Source organism: Perca flavescens, chromosome 11 (genome assembly GCF_004354835.1).
Source record: "Perca flavescens isolate YP-PL-M2 chromosome 11, PFLA_1.0, whole genome shotgun sequence".
Classification (NCBI taxonomy): domain Eukaryota; kingdom Metazoa; phylum Chordata; class Actinopteri; order Perciformes; family Percidae; genus Perca; species Perca flavescens.
In genome coordinates, this window is record NC_041341.1 from 22,537,170 (window position 1) to 22,549,329 (window position 12,160).

The following is a 12,160-nucleotide window of genomic DNA, read 5'->3' on the forward strand; positions in this document are numbered from 1 at the left end:
AGTGCATTACAAAAAGGCTGGTTCAATGTTTACATTGTGGGCAAAATCACTTTGGCTTGATACAGAATGGCTTTCAGGCTGGACCTTATCCAAATACCGGAAACATTATGGAGATGGTTTGGAGCAGCAGGAAGTTGTCCAAACAAAACAAGTGATACATGAACACGGATGAGTTCCAGCCAGAGCAGATGTTGCGAGGTTGCGAAAGTGTCCTGACTGAGGTGGAGACCGTGTTCATGTATAAGCAAACAAAGAATATGAATCTGAAAAGTTGTTTGTCTGTAAGACAAACAAGGCTCGCAGGAGTGTAAATGCAGTGGGTTATCAAATGAAATCATTGGTTTGCTTGAAATTTGTATAAAAAGAAAACCCCTTTAGATTAAGTTTTGTAACTTCAAAACAAACTTTATTTTTGTAGGTGGCAGTGGGACGAACAGGAAATTATGAGCTCACAAAAAGGAGGCTGACTAATTTAATAATGCTGCTAAGTATAATCCTTTAGATCTTATAATCTGTCTTCTCTTAACTACGACATCCCATTATAACCACACACTCATCTTTAAAGTTGTGATGTAGCAATATACATCTGTAAATTGAGTTGACAAAGGTCCTATGACTAAAACATTCACAATTTAATGTTTGTCACCTTTTGGATATCTAAAAAATTGATCCTTTTTTGTCAGTGCGTGGGCATCTTCTCTTGCATTGAGGCCACAATCAAGCGGCTGTCCCTTTGACACCACACAAGCATGTTTCCGTAAAGTCTTTGTCTTATAACAATAAAATAAACGTAGAAAACTATAACGGTCTCAATACGAGATCTCATAAGGGTGGAAAATAAACGTACACATAATTTACCACTACTATTATCGAAATATGTAGTTATTTTTTAGCAATCCCATTGTAGTGACTTCATGATAACAAACACATGGTCGCTGATCATATCAATACTTTTTTTTCCATTACAAAATACAGAAAACATTGCAGCAAGCAGCAGCCTGATGGCCAGGTAGAAGTGCATGAAGCAGAATAAGCTACAGAGTGGACAAAGTGCCTACCCACTGAGCAATTTGGATTGTGATTGGCCCAATTCCAATTTGTGTCTTCACTGTCAGATTTGTCAAAGCTAAAATATCTGAATGCCTGACTGAACCTACTAACTCACTAGTATGGACTGATATGCATTGTGACTTGTGAGCCATTTATAATACAACAAGCTTTTCATTGAAAATTACTTGCTCACTTATTTTTTATTTGCTTTGAGCCTGTGATCCCATCACTGTAAATTCTGTGATTTGCTGTATTTTGTGGGAGAATTACTTAAATGTGTTTCTAACAAAATACCAGTTGAATAAACTGGCTATTGCCCCCTTATGAAAAAAAGTAGGCCTTTATTTGTATATGACAGCTTAGACTTGAAAGGGGAGAGAGAGGGGGAATGACATGCAGCAAAGGGCCACAGGTCAGAGTCGAACCCACGGCCGCTGCGTGGAGAGGTAAACCTCTATTAATGGGCGCCTGCTCTACCAGGTGAGCTACCAAAGGGCCCTTCAGCAGGACATTTTGTCATGTCCCTGCCTGGGACATGACAAAGTTTTACTGGAAATCTAAATCCTAACCCTGGTTAGGCTGGTGCACTCTGCTTTGGTTTCGTTTGGGGGGTCCAGGGTGAGAGGCACATCTTCAAACCAATAAAGACTGAAACATCAGACTGCTCTGGAGCTGTGATGGGGCCTATAACGAACTCTGGCGAGGTCCTGTTGCATTTGAATTTACTTCACTGATCGTCCATTCAAATGCAAGGGGACCTCCCATTCTGCTCTGCAGATGTTCATTTTGGAAAGTCGTTAACCGACAAAACCTGCCTCTTTTTTACTCTGGCAACGTCAAAAGCAGCATATGTCCCAAGAAAAGACATTCAGGAAGAAAAGCCTAAAAGAAAACGAGGCTACTTTGAAGTGAACTGCTGAGCCAGCTTTTCAACTTCCAAACTATTAGACTACAAGTTAGGGCTGGTGTTACTGTATGTTAAAACTGTGTGCAGTGTGCATACTTTCCTGCATTTGGATCAAGGGGCACGGTGTAGATATTGCACAAGGTTGTGAAAAGTAACTAATGAACAATGTCAACTAGGGTTGCAAAATTCTGGGAATTTTCAAAGTTGGAAACTTTCCATGGGAATTAATGGGAATATATGGGAATTAATGGGAAAAAAACTTAATATTTCTAATATTCCTTGTTATAATACGGTTAGTCTATAACAGGGAACTTAAATGTAGTTGAAAAAAACCCATCTTGCAGCATAATCTTGGAAAATTTCCACCCCTTTGCAACCCTACTTCCAACCACTCAAAAACGTCAGCTGAGACCATGACTCCTGAGGCCTGTACTACGAATCAAGATCAACATGGCCTGGATTTATTTCAGTTACCCGGCTTCACCTAACCTAACAACCGTGGTCCCGCATAAGCAGTGTCACGACGGTGGTTAACCACTAGTTCAATCAACCCATGGTTTCCCAATCCACCAACACGCGCGTTCACATAAAAGAGGCACAGCATGACCAATCGCAAACATCTACCAGAGCCGCATATTTTACATAAGAAGAGCAAACTAAAATTCTACATAAATAAACAGGAAAGAAAGTTGGTAAAAAAATAGCCGACGCTGTAAATGCCTAAATCACAACGCTTATCAATAGCACTTCCCTGTCAGCCAGGCACAAGATCTGACCATAATTACACTTGTGCTTTCCATAAACTGTCGTTGCTTTAGCCTATTATTTCAGTTGCAACCCTGGCAGTGGGAAGCGATCGGGAGAGCAAATAAAAAAATATAAAAACATGTAAAAACATGGCTCAAGAAGCCAACAAACAGCCTATAGGCCTACGTAATTCCCTCTGCTGGAAATACCCATCAGGGAATGTTAACGGGGGTTGTCGGTCTCTAAATGTTTTAAATTTTATGAGCGCACCTCTCTCTCTCTCCGTGTACAGAGCTCCACCGGATCTTCTAAGAACGGTGACGCCGTTATCAACCGAGTATTGATTGGTCATTAGGCGGTACTTTTACACCGGTTGATCTCCAATCTCAAACATAACCTGCTACCGAGCAGGTTAGGTGTTCAGCATAAGTTACCACAGTGATTTAACCCAGTAACAAGTGATCCACTGTAGTGATACACAAAACCCTGGGTTGAACCTGAAGTTACCTCGTTTACACCAAATCTTGCTTCGTAGTACAGGCCTCTGGTGATTTTACTAACCTCAAAAACCAACAACATGCAGATCTAACAAATAGCAGTTAGTAAGTCAACGGATAAAAACAACATGAGGCTTATGCAGAAGAGTGGAAGCCCAATACCAAACTGTAAACATACTCAACATCACTCAATGCCCCTAAAAGAGTACAACAATAATATCAACACAAGATAAAACTGACCCTGAAGCCACAACACACCACTAATATGTCACAATGCCACCGACATTTGAAGGCTTTTCTGGACTTTGTTTCAGATAAAAAGCTCAACACCATGAACATCAACTAATTCTTAATAGTAAACTCTTGTGCAGCACTTTGGCCGGGCAATGTCATTTTATTAGCGCAGCTGCCATCTTGGAGCCCGGACAGATCCTGACCATAATGCACTTCTCCACAGAGCAGTGATTCTCCTTTCTTTTGTGTGGCCCTTGGACGGGTTCTGTTGGACAACACTGGCAACTGGCTGTGACCAACATAAAAAAGGACCGGGCTGGCCTGTTCCAAGCTGCATCATCGTACACCTGCTCCTTACGTAGGAAGACCTACAGCAAAGACATTCATGGCCAAAGTACGAAGCTACGTCCGAAACTAAAGCCTTACTCAGGAGTGCCGTCAGAATCCTGCTGGGGAAAGTTTCTTGTTCTTTCAAAACAGATTCTATTGACAGCTGGCATTCAGTACGACATTTAAGCAATGTTAAGAAAAAAGCTCTGCTCTTGCTATTCTGTAGCTGAGACAGAGGGTCAGAGTCCAGCACCTAAACAAGGCTCAGGGACTGTCGTCATCAGATATGATCATACTGAATACCCTCTGAAAGGTTTTAGAAACATTTGAAAGTCAATATTGCTTTGCTTGGTCAGTACTCTCTGCCACCCACGCTGCAGTGCAGAAAACCAAACCACCCCCAAACGTGCAGATGTCAAAACTAAACTGAGAACAGCAATAGTGATTGAAGCCCCATTGGTTTCATCTCAGCGGTGCCTGCACACAGCCAAGAGGGACCTGTTCCGACATAATCAGCTGACCCAGGAAAGATGCCTCCAGGCTCTCCTTCGGAATTTGAGCAGCACATTATCACCGCGGCACCCCTTAAACGTTCCTTCCAAGAGGCTGCAAAGGCCCGCACACTGGCTGCCCGGATCTCATCGATCCCCAAGCATCTCATGCTCAGCTCTGTTACGGCTAATTGGTGGGTGAGCATCCCGGGGCTACGACTACAGTACACAAACACACATGCCCATATACAAGCATGTATGCACACACATACACACATATTTGGGTATGTGTGGTGGCCTCTCGCAGCCTGCTGGGTCTGGGTCCAGTGCCAGGCTCCGTCTTGGGCTCTCCACAGAATAAAGAGCAGCTCTGTTCCCCGGGCCTGCTGCACGGGATTCAGCCAGTGTTCACCCTCTGTTCCTCAGACAATACCCATTGTTCTGCTTTTTAATGAAGAAGAGTTGACATGGAAAAACTGGGATGGTTAGCTTAGTCACTTCCTGGGTCCCATGTAGCAATGTATGAGATAGATGGATCACTCTGTTCACACAGAGGTTAAGACTGGGAGAGACAACATACGCGCTGTGAAATTCTCAAAGTCAAACTGTCTTTCAAAATAAACTAAATGTATGTACGTATACATACATAATGCCTAATCTAAGTTTATCTATTTTTTTCTTCTCACGTCTGTGAAACTTCACTGGAGGGAAGAACACATGTTTTGAGTTCATAAGGATGTTCTGATGATGGTGGAAGAGAGTCTGAAATCTCCCATAGGCATTCAGGTGAGTGGAGATGTGGTGACAGCAAAGACCAGATTTGATACTAATCATTTTCATTCCCAACCATTTAGCAACTCCTCATGCTTTGTTTGAAAGCATCTGCATCTCTTGTGTTTCTTCACTCATTTATTCAGGTTTCTGCCTATCTGTGCATACACCTACATGTCTGAATTAGAGGTTATATGTAGATATCAAATTACAAAATAGTAATTAAAAAAAAGGGGCCACAAACATTTGAAAATTATCTTTTCCATAACAATACAGTGTTTGAAGCGGTGACAAAGCCAATGTTTAAAGCAGCATTAATCCATGTTTTGGGCTGCCTGGGGGCAGAACTTCACAAGCTCAACATCACGTGCACATTTGACATACTGTTAATGTAACAAATTACACTTAAGTTAAATGTGACGGTTTCTCATGATGATTATTTTGAGGAGTAGATTTCAGATGCAGGGCCGCACATAACAAATAACAGCAGCTCAGGATGCTTCAGCAGCCTTTAAACAAAGTAGCTTACATGTAATCTGTACAGACTATTAAGAAGAGCAGCTACAACAACAGCTAAGCCTATCCCCATATGGCATTTAAACAAGCAACGCCTGTAAACTTCTCTGCCTCCCTGACAGCCGTCATGATATTCAGCAAACACTACAGCCTTGAGATTGAAGTGGATGGTATCCTGGATGTGGGTATAATTTTATTTGATGTCAGCTCTGTGGCTAGCTGAGGCAGAGGAGCAGACATGAGGCCTAAGCTGAATTCCTGCTACACAGAGTCATTTTCCTGTGGTTCAGCACAAAGCATATAGACTCATTCTGTACAGTGACTCACAAAGATTGACTGCAGTCATTTCACGTGCTTTCAGCCAATGTGCACTTATAGACAGAGAGACAAAATTTCCACTTTGAAGCGTTGCTTATGTCCTCTAATGGTTGGCTAAGTGACAGTGCTGGACTGATTAGGGCAATAAGTGCAGAGTAGATTGATCTACCGGGATGTTGATATGACCAGTAGATTCACTGGGATTTCAGCATTGTGTTGTGCAGAGTAAAAATCCAGAGGGCTGCTTTGATACTGGCTAATCATCATGTGTGACCCATCTTCTTCTTGTAGACTTGTCTCACCAACACTATGGCAACCACAAGAGAGGTGAAGACTTGCAAACATGCTTTCCAGAGTAACTACAGAGCCATTTCCCCTGGATGCTGCATGGGAAAACCTAAGCCCCCAAAACACTACAACCAGTAACATTTACAAGACACAGCAAACTGCCCACTAAAAAAAAACAATGAATAAATTCCATCTTACACCTGCATCGAAATCGACCCTTTGTGCTTTAAACAACGAATATTTGGGTTTGATCTGTACCTCGCTTCATGGCCAAGGTTACATGTGAATTAGCCTTTCTTATCACAGCAGAGGCCACGCATTACAATTAGCCCAAGTCTATTTCGAAGATCAGCCCTTAGCTCCAGGGTTTCATGACAGAGGCTTCAATGAGAGCTTTTTATTTAGTAGAAAATGCTGACTCAGCCAGCAACTATCCCATAAATTATCTGGCTATGTATGTAGAAAGTGGAACTACAGTACCACTTTCTACATACATAGCCAGATAATTGGATATGACTGGTAAAAACTCAAACTGAGCTAAAATATCAGACTGGAAATCCTAATATGCATGCCGGCGAATGCTGGTATAATACCACACACAGTGTTATCTAAGCAAGGTGTGTTAAAATGTAACTGACTTTAGCTTTAAATGAGCTGAAGTCAGTTAAAAGTCTATTTTTAGTTATGTTTTTAGTTATTTTAAATGGAGATTTAACATAACTACTTTTTTTCTTATGGTTGTCAGGTAAAAAACAGTAAGCAGAGTGTAGTATAATGTGTGTTTGTGTACATAGAAAAATCACTAAGATTAGACTTCATTTAATAATTAACTTAAAAAAAGCCAACATCTTCATTGAGCTTTAAAGTTCATTCTTGCCCTTGGAAACAAAACAGTCTCCACTCAAGGTCCACTAACTCCACAGGTTTCCTGGTTTTTAACCTTCAGCAGAAACTGTTTTGTCAACCACATTCTTCGTCATCTTCTTTTATATGGAAACAAACAGCCCTGGTATCTCCAATTATTACTGCGAGCAGACACAACAAGTAAATAGGGCTGGGTAGGACACATCAATACTTTATGGGTACTGTCAGAAATGTGCCTTTAACATAAAGTAGCAAATACTGCCAAGTACCCAAAATTGTCATCAAATACTTTGTCAGATTCTTAGTCTTGTTTATGTATATTGTATTTTCTAATGTAATTGAGGAAATCAGGAAGCGTTGCTTATTTTAGATTGTTTTATTCATCTGGATCTAAGAATCAAATAACTTGTACAGCTGATGATCTATAAATCTTACTGCAGGAATTAGTCCTATTCTACATGTGTGGTTACATGTCTTTGTGATCCGCTCAGATGATAGAGGTCATAAAACAATATTTAAAAAGGGGGCTTTTCACCAGCATGGACCCAAATTCAAAGACTGTATGTCCTTAATAAGAAATTCAAGAGTTGAGTGAGACAAGTGCTTGAATGTGGTGGCACAGCACGAGCCTTTAATCCAAACGGCTCCCTGCTGCGATCCAGGGCTAGCCTGTTGATCAAACATATTAGGAGTGGCAGTTCAACAGTCCTTCAGCTATTCCATCACGCCTAGGTTGAGAATATGTTGAGGGAAGACTTGTCCAAAATATATGTAATTGTTGCAAATATTGTTTTTTAGGTATTTTACGATTGATAAAAGGAACACATGAAGGAAAGAAATGACCAATAAAAAGGACCTTTAATCGACAGCCAACTACACCTAAATATTGATTCATCAGCACTGGTAATCTCGAATATGTTGGGGTACGAGACGACTGAGAGGCGTGACGAGGTAGCCTATCTTCCCAATCATCTGCTATTCAAACTGAAGTGAGGTCATCAGTCACAATGCCACTCACTCCCGCAATCAATGGAGCCAAGTGCCATCAGGCACGGCTGAGACACATTAGGGTTTAAATGGCAGTAAATAAAACTAAATGCTGTGAATATAGCACTAAATTCTTCTAATGCTGGAGGGCTTCCATCCCGCCAACAGCTGAGGCATCATGCTGGCAGCAGGGGAAGAGGAAGGGAGGGAGTGGGGGAGTTCCTGACATGCTGTGAGGATCGGCTTTTCTGACAGCCAGCCCACGAAATCCTCGAGCTTTTAGACAGGTAGATTTTTTTTTTTTTTTCTGGAAAGCATAATAAGGATTAGCCTAGTTTTGTAAACCAAATGTATAGATCCTTACGGTTATCTCATCCCTGACATTTATTGCTCTCTGAGTGTTTATAAACCCAGATGTAAAAGGGGAAACCTCAATGTTTAAAAAAAAAAAGTAGGTGATTCTAAAAGCAGACATGATTACGAAGAAGGCCCAAATCCCTCTTTGGTGTTACATCAAGCCTCTCCACCTCAAAGTCTGCTGCATCCAGCGCAGAATGGGATTCATCAGTGTCCGACAAGCAGCAATCACACCCCAATACAACAGTGGCACGCAATGATTTTACTTCCACCTAAACTTGATCCACTTTCTGTAATGGGCTTACAGACTAAAACAAAGCACTGTACCATGAAAAAAAAGCACCAAAGATAAATAGATAGAAAATTAAACACATCAATCATGCTGCTGTGAGAACCTGCTTGCTCATGTCGAATTCCTTCTGCTTAGCAACTAATGTTCATGAGAGCAGTAGGCCAGGAGACAATCACGTTTGACCCACATTTTGCCAGCTCTCAAATGTCACCTTCACTGCACTGTTCTTCAATTTAGGTCTTCATTCACTGACTGGGCTGTGTGCTGGAAATTCTTCTCATCAACAAATTGTTATTTATTACACACAATAATGGTCTCTATAATAATGCTGTAGAGCACAAGAGAACATCATGCTTGCTTTAGTCCTTTTTACAACTACATTCACACAAATCAGTCAACAACCAACATTGGTAATAGGAGTTTTTGTCAACCATCAATGTAAACACTTTCCCTCCTGACCTTTCGGCACTCTGAAGTCATGAGGAGCTTTTTAACAACACCAGGAATGTTCAGCATTCACCCCCAGGTAACATAATTGTTGACAGATGCTATTGACACTTTATGATGTGACAGATGTTTCAAAAAGGAGCTGGCATGCTGGGCACTTAGAGCTTCAGTAGTGAGCCAGCGTCTGGACTCATAAAGTTGGCAAAAAGACTTGCCATAAAACCAATAATTTGACTGCAGGTGTCTCATGTGACTACACTTGGAAATTTACAGAAGAATCGAGGCTGGACATAGGCTGCTGAATGAGAAGACTGCTATACAGTAAACATTTATTATCTTGGATTTGGAGTCAGGGGAGCCCAGATGTGATGTTTGATGGCATGGTGTAGCAAAAAAAAAGTTGAAAGCCTCACAAACGTGTGGAGTCAACAACAACAAAAAGAATTGAGCATCAATGTGCTCATAGTCCTACTAAAACTTTATCACTACTTTAATAAGGATTGTAAAGACTTTAGAAAATGTTACCTCATTCTCAAATTTGTATTTTAGCAGTGCAACAGATGCAAATCTCTTGTACCTCTGACACAAGTGCCTTTTTTCTCGGAATACCCCTTTTCTCTGAACAACAAAGGACAGGCGTGCCGGACAAACAAGAGGTCCAACCTACACACAGCTGTCCCGACCCAGGACACCGAAGCATGGAGGGGAACAAAGAAAAGACAGATGGAAATGTTGTTGTTTTTTTCTTACCAAAACGGTTGCAAACCTTTCCTCCAGTTCACCTGGCTCCGGCATGGGTAGTTTCAGAGGCATGTTGTGTCCTCTAAAATCAGTGTGCTGGTCCATGCTCCCTGCGTTCCCCATGTTTGACCAACCAGTAAAACTTTTCTCCCTCTTTCTTCCACTTGAGACAATTTCCCGCACGGCGAAAAGGAAAACAAATATCCGTACGTCCTTTTGTTTATCGCTCTCACAGACTCCTTACAGGTCTATATATATCCTCCTGGTTACTTCTTCAACATAAAGCACATGTGAGGGAGGCAGTATAATGCGACGGGTCCGAGAGGCAGCGGCAGCGGCAGCAGCAGCAGAGACCCTGGTGAGGCATTTTCACGGCGGAACGAGGAGACCAAACTTGACTGGATCCACACGGACCTTTCTTCGCTGTTATCCGTATCTTGCACAATTTCGGCTCCACTCCCAGCCGGTAGTAATGACGACGTGCATGATTCACGCTTATTGCAATCCCCCTCCGTCTGTTAGTAGAGAGTGGAGCTGGCTTCACTAATCCCTCCGCTGCTGTGCTGACCAGCTAGTTAAGGAGGAGGGGGCTCCACACACACACCACTGCTGCACACACTCTCTCGCAAGCCTCCCACTTTTCTCCCGTAGCTAGGAGATGATATTTTTCAGTGTTGCATTGTGGTACTTCGAGTCCATTGTGAGCGATATATCCCGCTTCAAATAACTTGTGCTCTATGTATTGCATTCTTTTACTCTTTCTATTGAATACTTTACTGTACGTGCTTTTCCTCAATTTAAATGTAGGTTACATGTAGTAACTAAAATGTGTGTTCAGAGGGTTTATTTGTATGTATACGTGTATAAGCTAGCTAAATATTGATCATATATATAGATGTGTATTTATGTGTAGGCTATACATGTATTTATAAGAGCCAAGTTTTAGAGTAATTACTTTAAAAATCATATTAGACAGTATTTCCCAAAGTTGCTCTTGATTGTGTAGGCTAAACCACATCTAGAAGTTGCACTCAGGTACTACTCGTGTATAATTGAACTGCATGTGGTTTAAAACAGCATGATTGTATCCCGAGTTAAAGCACGTTTGAAAACCATGGCATGAAAAGCAAATCTTATAGATATATATATATATATATAACATTTTATATATTGCGTATATTTATCGTGTGTGTCTTTTGTGTGAATCTGTGCAAATTGAATTGTATAGTTTAAGTGTGAGTGTGGCTGCATTAATCGCAGTCATTTTAATTACTTTTTCTTCAGAGGGCTCCGTTAGATGCTTTCAGTGACAAACTGAAAAAAAAAACGTTTTCTATCATTAAACTCTGTAGCCTACTTAGAGGTATTGTGTGACTAGTTTAACCTTTCCTGCCCCCTACTCGAATTGTCTAACATCTCTCATCAGCCAAATCAGCCTTGGGATAGAACCATTAACAGGTCTTTTTTTTTTTTTTTTTTTTACCAGATTACTGTATATTTCAGATTTTTTACTTTAAAATCATCCCTAAGTGAGAGCAATGGGCCCTTTTCCCCAAAGACATTTTGACATGAAAAGCACAAGTCAAAATGTCTACTGTTAAAAAGACATAATTCAAAGTGATCCAAAATCCAGTGCCTCAAGTACATTTGTTCACTCATAGCCTATAGAAAAACTCAAGAATTATTGTATAACAACAATTTCATGATAACACTGCCACTGACACATGTATGCTCCCTCAACATGCATTGAGATTAAATCTGATCTGCTGACAGGGTGGGGACCACATTACGCACAAGAGGGTGACATCAGCTTGCAGCGCTCTGGAGACGATCCAGAGGTTCTCCAGATGCACAGTGTTTTCATTCAGGCTGCTGGACTGATTCAACGGGGGAGGCTGTCACATCTGAGGTTGCTGGCATGGACACATTGAAAAAGCAAAACACGGCTGACTGACCTCATACGATCATTATGTGTTCCAAGTTAAGCTGATTGCTTTGTCTGAAGACCCCTCCCCTTGTGGTTGTGTACTGTATAGTGTGTATAGTATACTGTGTATTACATGTATAGTGCACATTTTATTTACTTAAAGGATGCTGCTCATTCTGGTGAAATTGGTAACACATCAAGAGCAACTAACACTGTGAAGAAAGGAACTTTAGGATCAGAATTCATCCCAATAAATATCGACACTGTTATCCCGAATTAGTTGACTTTACTAGAAATTTGCGTGGAAACCCGTTGCCTTAAAAAATTACTAAAAACAAAAGTAAACATAAATAATTTTTTTCTGGGGTCATGTTGTCTAAAATAAGCATGTTAAGT

At 41.0% G+C, this 12,160-nt stretch overlaps 1 protein-coding gene across 6 annotated transcripts in view; it reads right to left on the reverse strand.

The window, feature by feature from the left end:
- fmnl2a (formin-like 2a) overlaps positions 1-10,484 on the reverse strand; it is a 60,347-nt gene extending 49,863 nt beyond the window's left edge. For all 6 annotated transcript variants that reach the window (XM_028592225.1, XM_028592226.1, XM_028592228.1 and 3 more), the window contains exon 1: positions 9,847-10,484. In XM_028592225.1, the coding sequence (XP_028448026.1) occupies positions 9,847-9,960 (114 nt within the window). In that variant the 5' untranslated portion in view covers positions 9,961-10,484. The remainder of the gene's footprint in view (positions 1-9,846) is intronic.
- Positions 10,485-12,160: the final 1,676 nt, after the last annotated feature.